Source organism: Gambusia affinis, linkage group LG12 (assembly GCF_019740435.1).
Source record: "Gambusia affinis linkage group LG12, SWU_Gaff_1.0, whole genome shotgun sequence".
Classification (NCBI taxonomy): domain Eukaryota; kingdom Metazoa; phylum Chordata; class Actinopteri; order Cyprinodontiformes; family Poeciliidae; genus Gambusia; species Gambusia affinis.
The window spans coordinates 24,667,474-24,684,631 of record NC_057879.1 but is presented as its reverse complement, the minus strand read 5'-3'; the positions used below and the strand labels follow the sequence as shown (position 1 = coordinate 24,684,631).

General features: G+C 38.4%; 1 protein-coding gene across 7 annotated transcripts in view; it reads right to left on the bottom strand.

The window, feature by feature from the left end:
- Positions 1-363: 363 nt before the first annotated feature.
- LOC122841289 (arylsulfatase I-like) overlaps positions 364-17,158 on the bottom strand; it is a 38,029-nt gene continuing 21,234 nt past the window's right edge. For 4 of the 7 annotated variants that reach the window (XM_044134482.1, XM_044134478.1, XM_044134480.1 and 1 more), the window contains 11 exons: positions 16,170-16,371; positions 11,772-11,938; positions 10,288-10,427; positions 8,990-9,139; positions 7,750-7,824; positions 7,497-7,671; positions 5,517-5,753; positions 4,821-4,967; positions 3,617-3,770; positions 2,184-2,701; positions 364-1,321 (listed from right to left, as the gene is read on the bottom strand). In XM_044134482.1, coding sequence (XP_043990417.1) covers positions 908-1,321; positions 2,184-2,701; positions 3,617-3,770; positions 4,821-4,967; positions 5,517-5,753; positions 7,497-7,671; positions 7,750-7,824; positions 8,990-9,139; positions 10,288-10,427; positions 11,772-11,927 — 2,166 coding nt within the window. In that variant the 5' untranslated portion in view covers positions 11,928-11,938; positions 16,170-16,371 and the 3' untranslated portion in view covers positions 364-907. Of the gene's footprint in view, positions 1,322-2,183; positions 2,702-3,616; positions 3,771-4,820; positions 4,968-5,516; positions 5,754-7,496; positions 7,672-7,749; positions 7,825-8,989; positions 9,140-10,287; positions 10,428-11,771; positions 11,939-14,091; positions 14,254-16,169; positions 16,372-17,158 lie in introns of those variants that run through there. The other 3 variants (XM_044134479.1, XM_044134484.1, XM_044134485.1) reach the window with 2 other exon arrangements.

The window sequence follows — 17,158 nt, the reverse complement described above, 5'->3', positions numbered from 1 at the left end:
CACATCTAAATATTTATTCTACTTAGAGCTGGGCGATATGTCTGAAAAACGAAGTAATCGTTTCATATCAGCCGGTTTAAATAGTTATTGATTAGTTTTTTTGTTTCAAATATATGAAATATTGCCAAACTGGTGGTGTGACCTTTCCTGTTTTATCTAGTTTTCTCTCCACGCCGTTATTTATTTTTAAGCAGGCAGAGTGGTGAAACATCAAACTGCTGCTGCGCCAGTTACTCAACAGCTTGTTGCTAGGTAACCGAAATTGGGTGGAACTTGAAACAGCAGATTACCCAGCAGGTCGTTGGTAGGTAACCAAACAGTGAGTGAGTTAGTTTATGCCATGTTGACTACTGCCCTTGTTTCTTGTTTATGTTTTTTCTTTGAAATTGTTATTGTAGGCAGAGAGGAAATAGAACTGCTGTGTAAACACTTCAAAATAAGAGCATTAATATAAACGTTTGCTAAATGTTTTCAAAGTTAGCCAAAACGTTAAAAAAAAGTTAGTTCTGTTATTAGCACATTAGCTAACGTGTGTCCACCACTGTTTTCTGCTAATTGTGGACGTCCCAACCAAATGCTGTAATTGGATGAACGTTTCAGTAGGCTGGTATTTCAAATTGGCTAAAATTTTCTGAGAAACAAATGTTTTGGTTTGTAATCATGATAAACAGAAATAAATGTTTGAAATATTCCACACATTTTAATCTGATTGCCAGAGGTAAATAAACTTTTGAGGATTCTCCATTTATATGTGAAACATTAAATCGTCTTTTAAGCTCAGATGTTTGAGTGAACCAACCTTTTAAAGGTCCAAATGGCCAGATCACATTTCATTTTTAATCCACCCCGCACATAAAATAACAGACATTTTGAATAACAACTATAAATCAGAGTCTCTGGTGTCCCTTCAGATGCCGTTGGACATCATCCCCGTGTTCAGTTTCAGGAAGAACGACTTCAGCTTGCACAGCCGGCACTTCTTCTTCTTCTTCTTCTTGGCGTTCTTACCTTTCTTATAAACTCCCTGATATTTTGCCTCCTCCTCTCCGTCCGCCCAGGGCGCCCAGGCCCGGCCGTGCCGGTTCGGGTTGGCCCGCGGGTCGTCGGGGGGGAAGTACACCGGCACGGCGGTCCGGTTGTAGTGGGCGAGCCGCTCCAGCAGCTGCTGGACCACGTCTGGCCTCCGGTCCGCCAGGTCCCGCCGCTCGAACGGGTCGGTTGCGATGTTGAAGAGCCAGACGCTCTTCGGCCTGGGCGGCTTGGAGAGCGACGAGGAGGAACGTTCCAGGTTCCACCAGCGGCCGGGAAGAGTGGGAAGCATCTGCGGATCAGCGATTGGGAATGTTTTAGCTCGTTTTGTAGAAATAACACGGAATATTTTTAATGTGGATTCACAACGGCTCTGTTCAATCCGCTTTAATCGGACTTTAAATGAACATTTAGGTGCAGCAATGCTTACTTTAGAGAATATGTCAAAGAGTAGGTGTGGTTCTAGTTACCATGACAACAGAAAGAAACCAGAAACCTCAGAAAAGATGATCACTTTGTGTAGCTAACATTTTCGTAAGTAGTTTGGACTTAATTTATTAAATTTATTCTTGACGAAATCAGACCAGTGGCAGCAAATGGCCACCAGACATTGAACACACTTAGAAAGTTCGGTTCATTTTGGGTAGATGTGAACACATAATCAAACTAACACGGACCAAAACAATGAACTCTGGTCCGCCTACAAACCGCAGTTTGGCTAAAGTAAACTCTGATCCGATTCAGGTGAGTATTTTAACGCCGAGTGGACCATAGACTACTCTCAGAAGTAGTAAGTGAACTACAACGCTTGGCATTCTGGGTAAATACAACTAAAACAAACGTGACAGCCTAGCGCTAGCAGGAGAAATTACTCGTGATCTTTTAGCAACGGCAAAAGAGAAATGCTACAACCGCTAAAATCTGACGCTGAATCAAGTTGCTCTCAGTGTCTTCTTTGTTTTTGCGTCTTTTCCTTCTGTGGTTCTTGGTGCAGCGCCCCCACAGGCGAGGAGGGGAACAGATTTTTCAAAAGATTTGGTTGGTTTGACTCACTTCTATGAAAATGTAATAAACAGTTGCAGTTCTGGTTCCAAATCGAACCGGGTCTACCGGACCATCAGGTGTTAAAACAGCCTAAGAACTTTTCTCGGTACCTGCGGAGGGACCCAGTCTCCGTGACCCGGATCTCCAGTCAGCAGCTTCCAGTCTCCGACCCGGATGGCGGCCTGGACAGACGTGTCCCACAGCGGAGATGGTGTCGGCGTTCCAGACTGAGATGTGTTCTGGTTCTGGACGAAGGTCTGATTGGGTTTTGGCGTTCGCTGCTCTTTGAGTGGTTTCTTTGGTTTGGTGTGAGCCGGTCTGGACTGGGACAGGTTGTGGTTCTGTGACGTGGCTCTCTTGGATTTGGCTTTGGATTTGCGGTGGAAAGCGCCAGATGGAGCGCCGCCGGACTGGATTCCAGGCTGCAGCTCAGGTTCTGGTTTCATCTTTGGGCCAGACTTCAGCTTCAGCTTGGGAACAGGCTTGGATTTCTTTGCAGCCTCATGGGGAAAAATCTGAGGTTTCTTGGTGGTTTTTAATTTGAATCCAGATTTTTTATCCAGTTTCTGCTTCAGAACTTTCTTCTGCTTCTTCGGGTTTTGCAGCACAGCTCCTTTGGACGGGATTTCTGCCAAATCAAAAGAAATAAAACATGAACAAACCAATTAACGGATATAGGGCTGCAACTATTTTTGCAATCTATTATTCTGTCGAGTAATCGATTAAAAAAATGGCACATTTTACAAATTTTTCATTTCATCTCTTAAGCGTTTTTCATACAGTATTAAGATTCTAATAAACAAATGATTTAATTGCTTTTTTTAAATTGTATTGCCTAAAATATAATAATATAGCATTACTTTAGTGAATTTGGACTGAATGAAACTAAAACTTTGTCATTTGAGGAGTTCTGGGTAAAACATATTTACAGACAAGGAAGAGCTTTTTATCTAAAATGATCTATATATATATATTCCAGTTTTGGTTTAATTAATGCTTTGAATATGTTTTATTTTTTACAAATTGGCATTTTTTGGAGTCTGTATACTTCAGCTAACGATTAATTGATTACTAAATCTGATTAATCATTTCAGCCCTAAACCAGTTTGCTCATTATTTTGGATTCAGTTGAAGAAAACTGAAATAAATGAATCTAGGTCACTCTTCACTTGAAGACGCTTGTTATATTTAACCAAGTTTTAACAAAGCAATAAAAAGCTTGGGGCGTGCTCCGGTGGCGTAAAGGTTGGCGCGCCCCACGCTTGGAGCCCCCCAGCCCTCGACGCGGCCGTCGCGGGTTCGATTCCCCAACCCGACGACATCTGCCGCATGTCCTCCCCCCTCTCCTTCCCCCCCTCCTGTCAGCCTGCTGTGAAAAAAGGGACACTAGAGCCCACAAAAAGACCCCCTGGTGGGGAAAAAAAAAAAAAAAAAAAGCAATAAAAAGCCGATTTGGACGCTTTTAATCGAATTAATCATTTCAGCCTTTAACGAGTATAAATGGAGTTGATTTTCTTTTCATTCCTATTCCTGTCCATCGTACTTGCAGCTGCTTTCTTCCTGGGTTTGTCGTCCCGGCTCTTGGTTTCAGTCGGATGTTTGTGCAGCGGGTCGATGTTGTGGAGAATCTCTTTTCGTGGAGACTCCTTCCCCTCGCTGATGGCGGGCCAAACGTCAAACCCGTCCAGACCCTGGCTCTGAGCCACCAACACACACAAGCAAAGGTTTATGCAGGAAACTCCCTCATTCCTGAGGCTGGGATTCATTTAGTTAAATACTAATTTCAACAACGGTTTAGAGACGCACGTATTGCAGATACACATATTTTATTGTACTGTCACTGTGATGAAGTATTAGGGCCAAGCTAAGAAAAAAAAATTAATTATGAGAATAAAGCCAAAATCTTACAAGAGCAAAGTCGTAACAACACAGAAATAGATTTGTACGTTAGTGAAGTTGAAATAATACAAGACTAAAGTCATAATAAGGACAATAAATTTGTAATAATACGAGAGTAAAATCGAACGACAATAAAGTAAAAACAATAGAAGAATTAAGTTGTAATAATATGAAAATAGTCGTAAAAATACGAGATTAATTTCGTACGACATTGAAGTCAAATGATACGTGAATAAAGTCGTGATAAAACAAAATTAAAGGTGAAGTAAAACAAGATGAAAATAAAGTCGTACAAATATGAGAATAATGTTATAAAAATACGAGAACAAAAGTCGTCCAACAATGAAGTCAAAATAATATGAGAATGAATTCATAATATTAGCAGAAAAAGTCGTCATGTTATCCAAACAAAGTAGTAATTCTATGATAACTCTCACACAAAGTTATTAAGGAAAGTTTAAGTTAAACTTTGTTACTGGTTTTACAGACAGGAAAATACTTCAATGCATCAGCATGAAATTATTTTCAGTTTATTTCAAAGAAACTTGACAAACTGATCACATAAAATTACAGCTTTGCTTTCATTAAAGCAACTTTTTTCTAGTTATTTTGCAGCTTTATTCTTCTAATGTTGCGTAATTCTTCCTCTAATATTACAACTTTATTCACATAATTAAAGAAAATCTCTGTGTGCCCCTTATTTTCCCACAGTATATCATGCTAAACATAACAAAATCGGGTTTCAATTAATAGAACACAGCAAAGTCAGTGAGAGCTTATAAATAACCCATAAATAAAATAAAATACATTTAGCTTCCAAATGAAACCAAGAATGTTGGACGACTGACCTGGGTTATGTTGCCGCCCGCCAGTCCCACCAGTGTGGGGAACCAGTCTGTGATGTGGAGCAGAGCTCTGGAGACCCGCCTCCTTCGTTTCAGCAGCGGGCTGTGGACAAACGCCACGCCACGCACCCCGCCCTCCCAATACGTGCCCTGCAAACAAACCGCCATGTTTACCTGGAAGAGCTCGTAATGCACTGATGCTGTTGGGGGAAATGTACACTAAAAATGGTATTTTATTTATTAATTTACACTCAGTAGTCAAAAATACGCACACTTTAAGCTGTAAAAATTACTAATTTAACCAAAGTCGTCTTTCCAGCGTGCTTTGGGTTAATTTAAAATCTAAAATAACAAAGTTCTCCACAATATTTCTACAGAAGCAGATATGGTTCCAGGAACAAAGAAAGGACCCAGGAAAAAATTTGGTTTGAAGAATGGAAACCTCATTCCTTCTGGAACATTCATTTACCTTAAATTCCTTCATTCAGAAGGAATGAATGTTACTTCTGGCAGAAATGACAAAGAAGATGACAGGAAGTGATAGGAGGATGATGTTGCTGCGTGTTTTACACACATTTGCAATGGAAATGCAGCTAGTGTGCCAATGTTTTTAGGGGATTTAAAATTTATCTTAGAATGTTTGTTACTCCAAACAATTGGCTAATTGTTTGGATTAAAATAAAGTACTTCATTGTTTACCTTCCTGCCTCGTAGCGGCCAGTTGCTCCCTCCAGTGAAAGGCTGGGCTCCATTGTCAGTGGAGTAGATGATCACACTGTTCCTGTAGTAGCCGTACTTCCTGAGGTCGTAGGTCACATTTCGGACGGCTTCGTCCACCGTGGAAACCATGGCGGCGAACTTCCGCCTGGCGACGTTGGCCATGTTGTGGTAGGGGTAGATGTAGGACTTGGGAGGCTGCAGAGGAGTGTGAACTGCCTGGAGGAAAAGAATTCAAGTCTTTGCAGATTCAGACTAACTTTATTTTGGTAAATTAACAACATTACAAAGAAGAAAACAAAATAAAACACTATTTTACAAACCAATAGTTAACTAACAAAATTTTCTCTATGCTTTCCTACCTTATTCATAGACTCAGCATCCTATATACAGTATAAGTAGACATTCACACATTAATATCTAAATATGCAGCAACTATGGAGTTGCTATGACAGCAATAAAGAAACCAGATTCTCTGCCTCATTCGGGTTGATCCTGACTGCAGTGATATTGTTCAGACACTTTGGTCAATAGTGTTGATACATTTTCTTTTTATTGGTTTTTGTTGCGCTTGCCTACCAAGATGGATCACTTCCAGTTCAGGTGTGTGGGAACTATTCATTCCAGTTTCATATCAATAACTGAAACACATCTAGATTTTACTTTGCTTTTTCTCTTTAGCATGTTAACAAACCTTCTAAGATATATTTAGTCTCTCTTAACTTAAAAAAAATTCTTAGTTGCAGAAGGAAGTCTTTTGTTTTCATTCTGCAATTTAGTTTAAGCTTTATCATTTCTAGCATTTTTATATTTAACCTTTAAATTTTAAAGTTTTACTTTGAATGAAAAGTTTAGTAAAAAGTTTAATAGTTTTTTGCAGCTTACCTAATATGTCATAGTTGTTTCATTTACATTTCTTCTAAGGTCGAAATCAATAATTATTGATCAGGTTTTTGTTTTAAATATCTGAAATATTGACAAACAGGTAGTGTGACCTTTCCTGTTTTGTCCTGTTTAAATTTTTAGGCAGTTATGAGGCACGCTGGGAAAACATTAAACTGCTGTTGCGACAGTTACTCAACAGGTCGTTGCTAGGCAACCCAGGTTGGGGGAGGGGCCTTGGAACTGCTGGTTACCCAGCAAGTTGTTGCCAGGCAACCAAAGAGTGAGTGATTCCCACCATCCCAGCTTAGTTAAAGTATTTTCTCTGCCTACTTCTCCCAGAATGCAGTGCAGTTCTACGAATATTTTATATACTGAATATTCTATCAGACGTGTTATGTAATGATATTGATGACGTGTCAATTATGATATATATTGTTATTGATTTATTGTCTTGCCCTAATTTCTTAGCAATATGATAAATAGGGCAGTATTTAATATGCAAGCCTTTCACATTTACTAAGTCTCTTATTGTAACAATATTCCAGTAATTTTTAGTAAATGTATTTCTTTACTTTTTACTTTTTTTCCCCCTCCAGCGGGTCTTTTGTGGGCTCTAGTGTCCCTTATATGACAGTAGGCTGACAGGAAAGGGGGGAAGACATGCGGCAAATAAGTCCGGGAATCGAACCCGCGACGGCCGCGTCGAGGACTCAAGGCCTCCAAATGTGGGTCGCGCTATCATCTATGCCGCCACAGCACGCCCCAGTAAATGTATTTCTAATATATTTAAGCTGAGACTTCCAAGTAAGTTTCAAGTCTTTTGTCAAGATGCACATTTCTCAAGGCCTGTCCAGTTACAGCCAGCCAATATAGTGAAAATAAACAATACATAAACAAATGTAATCTTAAATTACTCTTCCTGTGTCTGGTTTTAATTCTGCAGATGTTTGAATGTGGAAAACAAATCTCTAAATAGGTTTCAGATGTTCAGAAACTCTTTAATGAACTCTGTGTCCTTCCATCCAGGCATAAACTAGAACTCCACCTTAATGTCACGTTGCACAGACGTCCTGATACCTGGAGGGACAGCATCAGGAAGAGCGGCCCGTCCGTCGGGCTGCGGCTCTCCAGGATCTTCCTGGCTCTCTGGGTGAACAGCGTCGTGGAGTATTTTCCCTCCTGGCCCCACGCGACGCTCTCATTGTCATGCAGGTCGTAGCCACACAAACCAGGGCCGTCACAAGACCGATAGCTGGACAACAGACAGAGAAGTCTAAAAAAACTAACCCGGCGAATGACAGACTGAGTTAATGTGTAAAGTTATACCAACCTGTAATAATCCACACTTCCTGTTAACGAACCAAAGAAAGAGTCGAAACCTTTTCTGGTGGGCAGGCAGGCCTTCCTGAAGAACAAGTGACAAGGAATTTACTTTTATTAATTGTATTAAACAGATACAATAGATTAAAATTGTGTTTATCTTGTTCAGAAGACACAGATGAAGTTGAATATTCCTGCTATAGGAGAGAGAAACTGCATGATGTGGCAGCGATCCGATACCAGATATCAGGACCAGATTTACAGATACTTTTTATTTTAGCTTGATTAATTATCAAACTTCTGACCTTTAGATGTTTTTGTAGTTTTCCTTTTAATTATTTTGTTAAAACCTAAACAGGTCTCAACAACAATTTTTTGAGTTAGCAGAACATTAGTACCGCTAACTCTAAAGCCCTACAGTAGCATGGTGTTTAGCACATGCTAATGCTAAAGCCCTACAGTAGCATGGTGTTTAGCATATGCTAATGCTAAAGCCCTACAGTAGCATGGTGTTTAGCAGATGCTAATGCTAAAGCCCTACAGTAGCATGGTGTTTAGCAGAAGCTAATGCTAAATCTGTACAGTAGCATGGTGTTTAGCTGATGCTAATGCTAAATCCCTACAGTAGCATCGTGTTTAGGAATGCTAATGCTAAATCCCTACAGTAGCATGGTGTTTAGCTGATGCAAAACCCCTACAGTAGCATGGTGTTTAGCTGATGCAAAACCCCTACAGTAGCATGGTGTTTAGCTGATGCTAATGCTAGAGACCTAAAGTAGCATGGTGTTTAGCGAAAGCTAATGCTAAAGCCCTACAGTAGCATGGTGTTTAGCTGATGCTAATGCTAAAGACCTAAAGTAGCTTGGTGTTTAGCGAAAGCTAATGCTAATGCCCTACAGTAGCATGGTGTTTAGCTGATGCTAATGCTAAAGACCTAAAGTAGCACGGTGTTTAGCGGAAGCTACTGCTAAATGCCTACACCAGCACAGTGTTCAGCACAATTTACAGCTAAAGCCCTTCACCAGTATGGTCTTAAGTGGAAGCTAATGCTAAAGTTCTACACCAGCACTGTGTTTAGGAGAACCTAAAGCTAAAGCGCTGACTTTAATTGTAATATCTGCCCTTTAAAAACCAGAGCCCTTTAGCATCAATTCAATTTTTGACTTTACAGCTTACATGTTCTCCAACTCCCCCAGATACTATATAATTTCTTGTTCTGTATAGAAATGTAGAAGCGTCCTTAGACTCACCTGTAGAAGCCCAGGTGCCACTTGCCCACCATGTGTGTGGCGTACCCGGCCTGGCGGAGCCTCTCAGGCAGCGTGTCCAGGTGTGAGGGCAAACAGCTGGGCTGCCTGGGTCTGATGATGGAGTGCTGCAATCCTGTGTGGATCTGATATCTCAAAGAAAACAAGATCTGTCGTCATCCCTCAAAGTAAAACGACATTAATCACATTTGAGTCAGAGCCTCGGACTCAGCAGCTATCAGTTGTTTTCTCTGAAGCAGCTGTTAAACATTAGTGACTCACATCTGAGCACAGCTGTAACTGATCCACAGGATGAACAACAGCTGCATAAAAAACATAAAATGTGAATAACATCAGCATTATAGCGAAGGCTGACGGTAAACAGTTGGCTTTACATGTGTTTGATACATAAAAAAACATGTTTTGAGTTCAGATGGCTGCAGTTTGACATTTGAGCCACTAGATGTCACTAAATCTTCCACTTCCAGTTTCATGTTAAACTCCTTCCAGAAACGTTCAAAGTTTACAAATTAACCATAAAATGCTTTAATCTTCATGTTCTTATTTTATCTGTTATTCATGAATTTTAATATTTTTTAAAATATTTTTTTAAATAGTTGTTTTTATTCCATCCAAACATTAATATAATATAAATATATTATCAGATTTAGAAAACAATAGCAAGAATGAGCATCTTTAAATCTAAGTTTTCTCTGGACTCATTTACAGATTTAATTAGAAATTAACATATTTCCATGTATACGTTTGTTATTATATTATTTACTTATTTAATTTTTAGATTGTATTGTAATACGATGCTTTTATATGTATTTAATATGTCTATTATATAAAATATGTATAGTAGACATTATATACATATTTTTCTATAAAATTTTCACTTATGATTATAAAGTAATCATGCCATTTATTGAACACTTAATCCTTGGCAGAATAATTGAATATTTATTTCATTAACTGATTAATAACTGGATTGCAAAATGTGCTCAATAGGAGACTTTAGTTGTTGTTTTTATTATTAAATGGAAAGTATTTATACTTTTGTACAGTTTTGGCTTAATTGCAGCTCCGTATTTCAGCATAGGTCGGTTTTTAGTCTGTATACTTCAGTTAAGGATTAATCGATTACTAAAATAGTTGACTAATCATGACAAATTGTTTCAGCCCTAATCAAACTGACGGTCTGTTGTAGGGTGAGAATGACTTCAGTGGATCCAGAATGAGGGTTATTAAAAGGTTTGGCCGTAATGGGCTGTTGATGTTGTTGTTGTCGGTGCGTATACCTGCCGGTCATCAGCTGGCTCCGTGACGGCGTGCAGATCGGTTGAACGTAGTAGTTCTCCAGTATCACGCCCTCTCCGGCCAGTTTGTCCAGAGTTGGGGTCATGATGTTGGGGTTGTGGTAGCCGATGTCGTTGTAGCCCTGTCACAGATTGAGTTCTGCTTTACTCTTCTGCAGTCACTGCGCTTACTATGAGTTGTATCCAAATTCTACTTTATTTAAATGTTTCGTTTATTTCTCTGCCCTTTAATGTGACCACGTCAACATTTCATCGACTTCAGCAGTCAGGAAACATTTTTTATTTATTACTTGTGCGAACATTTAAAATCAGCTCATTTCTTCGTATTTGCTTTGAATTTTAATGCTAACCAAACTTTACTGCTGAAACCAACAGGACAATTCAACTGCACTAGCTTCAATTTCACCCAAAGGGGGCAGCGCTGAGACGGTTTTATTCCAAATATTGCAGAGTTAAATTTATTTACACAAAAAATTGTCACAATTTGCACAGGCATAGTAAAGTCAGCAACCTTAAGAACCAATTTAAACAGTTTATCTGCAAAAAAAAAAAAAAGAAATAAATAAGATTTGGGTGTTGGTTTCATTTACACTGCAAAGACTCAAAATCTTAGCCAGTATTTTTAGTCTAGTTTCTGGTGCAAATATCTTAATTTTGTCCTATTTCAGGACTACTAACTTAAAAGTAACTTTTCAACAATGTTATTTTTTACAATAAAAATATTCCTTAATATTAAATTTAAAAACGTTCTAGTTAATGTGGCAGATTATTTCACTTTCAAGATATTTTTCCCATGTTAACAGTCAAATAATCTGCCAGAGTAACTAGTACTTTTTGTATTAATACTGAGGGATTGTTGACTTAAACTACTATATCTTGTTGAAAAATTATTTGTAAGTTAGTTTTGCCTTATTTCATGTGTACCAAGATATTTGCATTAGAAACTAGACAAAAAATACTTAGTTGTGTTTAGCAGTGAACCCTGTGACGGCTCTGGAAAAACAGTGTAACTAGTACTTTATTCATCAGTATTAAGTAATTATTGAATAAGAAAAAACTCCCATATCTTGCAAAAAAGTTACTTGTAAATTAGTTTTGTCTTATTTCAGGTCCCAAGATACCTGTACTAGAAACCAAACCAAAAATACTTATATTTTAAACCCCAAATCAACATTTTGTTTTTACAGATAAACAGCCTAACTTGGTTCTCCAGGATGCTAACTTTATGTCTTCGAACTGTGACATTTTTGTATAAATTAGTTTAAGATACTTGTACTAGAAACCAAACCAAAGATACTTGGTAAAATTTTGGGTTTTGCAGTAGAAAAAAGAACTTGCTGAACACTAATAGACTTATTACAGTAACATGTTATGTTGACTTTTTGAATTATAGCAAAAATTAATGTTTCCTTCAAGTCCGAGTGCTTGGGAAGGTGAATAAATCAAACTTCTTTCCAGAAACTCACTTGGTCGTCGATCAGAATAAAGATGATGTGCGGCTGATTCTTCCTCCCAGTCTCACCAGTCTTCACGTTGCTGCTGTTTATGCGGCCTGACTGGGACTGAGCTGACAGGAAGTCCAAGCTGAGGAAAACACTCAGCACAGTTGCAGCTGCCCGCATCGTTACGGCTCCTACAGGAAACACAAAACAGGACAAAACAATCTCAACCAACACCAGAAAGACGGAGGAAAAGCGAACAGGGCTGAAAAATGTCTGAGTGGGCACGGTTTCACACGAGCATGCCATCGCTGCAGGACGGAGCGTAGATCATAAAACCACATTTGGGATCGACTTGCCAACTTGGCTGAAGCTGTGACCTGAAACGCATCCATCTGCTGGAGGAGGGCTTTAAAAGCCTTTATGAAGCTGGAGCTGAGGAACAACTCCAATAAAAAGCCTGAAAATATTAACTGTGGCAGAGAGAGCAGAAAAAGGTCAGTTTGAAGGATTTCAACACAACTCTTTTACCAGTTGCTGGGATTATGCAGCTGGATTGAATTTAAAACGTATTAAAGAAGTAAAACTGATTTGTTGAGTTGAAATGTAAACATACCTATAAAATATCTGAGATAAAACGGTAAAATGTCTGCAGTTATAAACACTCCAAGTTATAAACACTCATTTTTTATTTAAAAAAAAGACACCAGGATCATATTTTGTAAGGTTTACAGGTAAACCTAGGGCTGGATGACACGGCTGAAAAACGTCATAATAGAAAAGTTTCATATCAGCAGATATGGATAATTAATTGAGTTGTTATTGTTCGTTTTATATCTGTAATACTGCCAGACTGGTGGCATAACATTTCCTGTTTTGTCCAGTCTTCACTCCGTGCCTTTTTTATTTTTAAGCAGTTATGAGGCAAAGTGGAAAAACCTTAAACTGCTGCTGCGCAAGTTACTCATCGGGTCGTTGCTAGGTAACCGATTTTAGGGTGGAACTTGAAACTGCTTGTTACTCAGTAGGTCATTGCTAGGCAACCAATGTTAGGGCGGAGGTTGAACCTGCTCAGCACTTTAGACTTGTTAAAAGAAAAATCTCCCCAATAAATAGATATTTTGGAGGTCAACTGTTTTCTGCTTTTTTTTTATCTACTTTTAGCAACTAAAAACAGGATTTGAGTCACTCTTTGAAAACTAAAAAACTAAACCATCAATCTGATAGTGCAAGTAATGACCCAGTAATGAAATTTTGGATTGATTCCCTCGTCTCTACTACTGTCTCAGGAGAGTTTTCACACAATTTTATTAAAACTTGCTGATCTTCATTGGTTTATTTTACAAAATCTCTCACAAAAACACAATGATTTCTTGATTAAAATGCAACAAAATGTGTAAAACGTCTAGTAGTCTGAAAACGTTTGCAAGGTCTAAAAGTTGGAGATTCAACTAAGACTGGAGTTAAGAAAACTGGCATTGACCGAAGTTTTCTATATAATTGTGGCGATGCAGCTTGCTTTAACTGTAACGTTATTGTTTGCATTGAGGTCTGACTTTAAGCTTGTGGCCTTTATGAAGAAAAATGTTTTTGTTCTTCTAATCTGTTTCAGTCCATCCACTGAAGATATTTATCTGGACGCTTTTCCCTTTTGTTCTTCACTTCTCCAGTTCAGCTGCGTTCAGAAAACAAGCCAAAAAACATGAAAAACTCTGTCAGACCTCCAGAAACGCTGGGGATTTACTGATCAAAACCATTTCAAATGGTACAATGAGATCTAACTGTTCAATGTATGTATGTGTATCTCTAAAACTGCTAAAATGACAAAAATAATGTATACAAAAAGAAAAAGAAAATGGTACAATAATGTCTTTCTCTTGGGGAAGTTTATGTTTTTACCCTAAACTGACATGACTTATGAAGTAAAAAGAAAAAAGCAGTAATCGGTCTAATATTGGACATGTTTTAGCTTGTATAAAGAAACAACACGATGAGAAGCAGCTGCCTCCGCCTGAATGGAGACCATACTGAACTGGTTCCTACTGAGTTACTGGAGCACATATTTCCCTCTGACTGTGTTAGTGTGCAGGGTATGAACTAACTTCCTGTGACGGCTCTAAATGCACTAATTCCTCTTGGATGAACGCAGTTATCTTGTTTCTTAGTTAATTACCTGGTTATTCCTGTTTAAAATTAGGTTAGAAATACTAATAATGCAGTAACAAGGTAGTTATGAAGAGTTTAAGAAATTTTAAAGGTTCACTTTTCAGCATAAATAAGCCTCTAAACATAATTTTTTTTTGTCTTTTCATGCAATATGATGTTAAAATCAGGCCTAAATCAATACCTCGATAACGGATCAATAGGAATGAACGGCTCTTGACGTCAGTCTACATCTCCTCTGCTCTTTCTGCTCCGATGCGGTTTAGTTGGCGACAAGTTTGCAGAAGACGCCGCATGTCCTTAAGTTTTCCCCCCAAAGCCTCCGTCCTTCCCTCGGACTGAGCGTCCTGGCTGCCGATGAAACGCGGCGGCGCGGACGTCAAGTTTTCCTCTGACACCGTCACGGTCCCGGGGCGGACTTTCAAAATAAAACACCCACTCTGTCTGCAGGTGCTACGCTATATTCTGTGACCATGGGAGGCTGTGTAGCAGTTTTATGCCATACTTAGCCATGCCAAAGGAAAAATGAAAAAAGGAGCCGAACAAAGAATAAAATGTAACATTTTACCACTAATATTTGGACTATTATGGAAATACAGATCGTCACAGGTCATGTTAGCTCATGTTAGTAGATATTGTGTAAACTAAATATTTAAGCTGTTTCTGCTAAAGGTAAAACAAAGTTTTTACCTTTGTTTTAAAAATAAAAAGTCAATTTTATTAATGGTATAAAAACTGTTTCAGAGTTCTGAAATAGTCAAAGCAACTTATTTTACAGTGTGCTAACAACAATATCCAATAAGAGCTATTATATTCTGTTGCCATTTATATTTCCATAATAGTCACAATTAGTGGCTATGATGTTACCTTTCATTCTTTGTTTGGCTTTTTCTTTATTCTTCATTTTGAATTAGACCAAAGTACGGCAAAGAATGGCGTAAAACTGCAACAGCACCTCCAACAGTCATGGTATACGGTGGTCACAGAATATGCTGGTCACCAACCAACTAACCTTCAAACCAACCAACCTACTAACCTTCAAACCAACCTACCAACCAAGAAACAGAAATATTTAAATAGTTTTTTTTGTCCTTTCTATTGGAAATACTCCTGACCCAGTTATTTTCTGTTTTTTTCAGGTTGCGTCCTGCCTTCTGATGACAATTGCTCATGCTAACCGTGGCTCAATTGGAGGTTAGTTATCATTAAAAGTGTTGGTTTCTTTACAGTGTGACTGTATTTCTACTCAATATGAATTGAGTTGAATTCAGTTTATTTTTATGGCGCCAATTCACAACAAATGTCATCTAGAGGCACTTTACAAAAAATGTAATTCAGTCTCACGTAATTAAATTGTATTTTTGCAGTGTTTTTTTTTTTTTTTTGATTTAACCCGTCACTAATTAGTATCTAATCAACTGAATTTGACTGTATTTTATGAAGATTTGGATTGAATTGGACTTAAATGGGTACATTCATCTCAGATTGTACCGACCCTTCACTCAATGATTGTTGAATAAAGGGTTCAGGATCTCATTGTCCTGGATAGTTGGTATTTTAAACTTGGCTTGAGTTAAAGTTGGTTTTGGTTGGTTAAACTGGAACAAGATAAATTGAAATATACAGAAACTAAGTGCACATAATTTTCTGGAAAGAACAAGTTAATCTTGAGAAATTCATTGGAAAATTAATTTCTCTTGAGAAAACCATCTGGAAAAAGCATTTGGGGAAAATGTCCACTCTCTGCTTCCATAGAAATAAATTTGATTGATATTTTATGGTAGCAGATAGAAATTAGCCTGTGTAGAACTAGCTAGGTAGCCAAGTTAGGCTAAGCATGGATAGACAAAGTTCAGAAAATATATTTTATTTAGATTAAACATTAAAGCAGTAATCAGTTTTAGATACTTTTTAAATAAAAAGACCCTAAATATGACAGATTTAAGTTTCTTTTCAGATTTATATTGGGTAAAATACATTCATGTTTGTGACATCAGCAGTTGACTGCTAGCTGAGGAATCCAGCCCTTGGAGAAAGCATGATTTCCCCAAAAATAAATGATTCAAGCTAGATAAAACTGTATTCAAACAACATATCTTAAACGTGTTAATTTAGGTTAAATGTGACTTGTTTCATTGAAATAGTTTCTATACACTTTTACTGCTCTAATTTGAAGGATTCGCTACTACACATCCGCAATTTTGTGTAACTTTACGGGACGGACCGTTTAACGACATCAACGTTACTTTTACTTTTACTTACAGTTTTTTTTACGTCTTGTGTTTGTTATGTTGTGGGTTTTGTAACCGGCCGTCACTTGTTGTGACATGGACCTGCGGGAACACGTTGAGCACATCAGCCGACCGGTTCGCCGGCGGCGAGGCTGGGCTGCCGGGAAGGGAGGGGAGCCAGCTGGCGCTCCGGAGGAATCCGGGAATGTTCCTGCTGCTTTACGCAACTTTCACTGCAGTAATGAAAAACATGCAGAATATTTATTCAGCAATAACTCCAGGAAAACAACGCACATTCTAGAAGTTATGCTACATATACATGAGCGAAATATTTTACATCTGACTCGTCCAATCGTTTCCAAAATAAACGGAAATCATTTATTTTTCTGTTGGAGAGCGTGTGCGGCTGGAAACGATTCATTACAGCCTGAATCACTGGCGCTGAGGAGGAAAATTGTTATGATTTGTTTTTATTTTCTTGAGTTAATTTGATTAAATGATGCTGAGGAATGATCTGCAGCCAGGGCCGACCCAAGCCTCCATGGGGCCCTGAGCAAAATTTGGTTTTGGGGCCCTCTAATTCTGCTAACAATGTGGAACGGCTGCAATCAGCAGTCTGATCATTAGATCATTCACACACCTGCTATAAACTTATTGCATCTCTGGCAGTGCTGTTTACATTACATGTATAATATAGGGTACATTTATTGGCCAGCTGATTTATCGGCCAGCTGATTTATCGGCCAGCTGATTTATCGGCCAGCTGATTTATCGGCCAGCTGATTTCCTTAATTTTGGGGGATCGTGATCTGCTGATACTTACATATGAAGTCCATCTTATCTCCTAATCTTATATTCGTCAGCAAAGGTTTAAAAATCAGCCTCTGTCCTCTTCTGCTCCACAGTGAGAGGTTTGACTTTCTTGCTATATATTTTTTTGTTTGTTTTTTTTCCCACCAGGTGTCTTTTTGTGGGCTCTAGTGTCCCTTATACAACAGTGGGCTGACAGGAAAGGGGGAA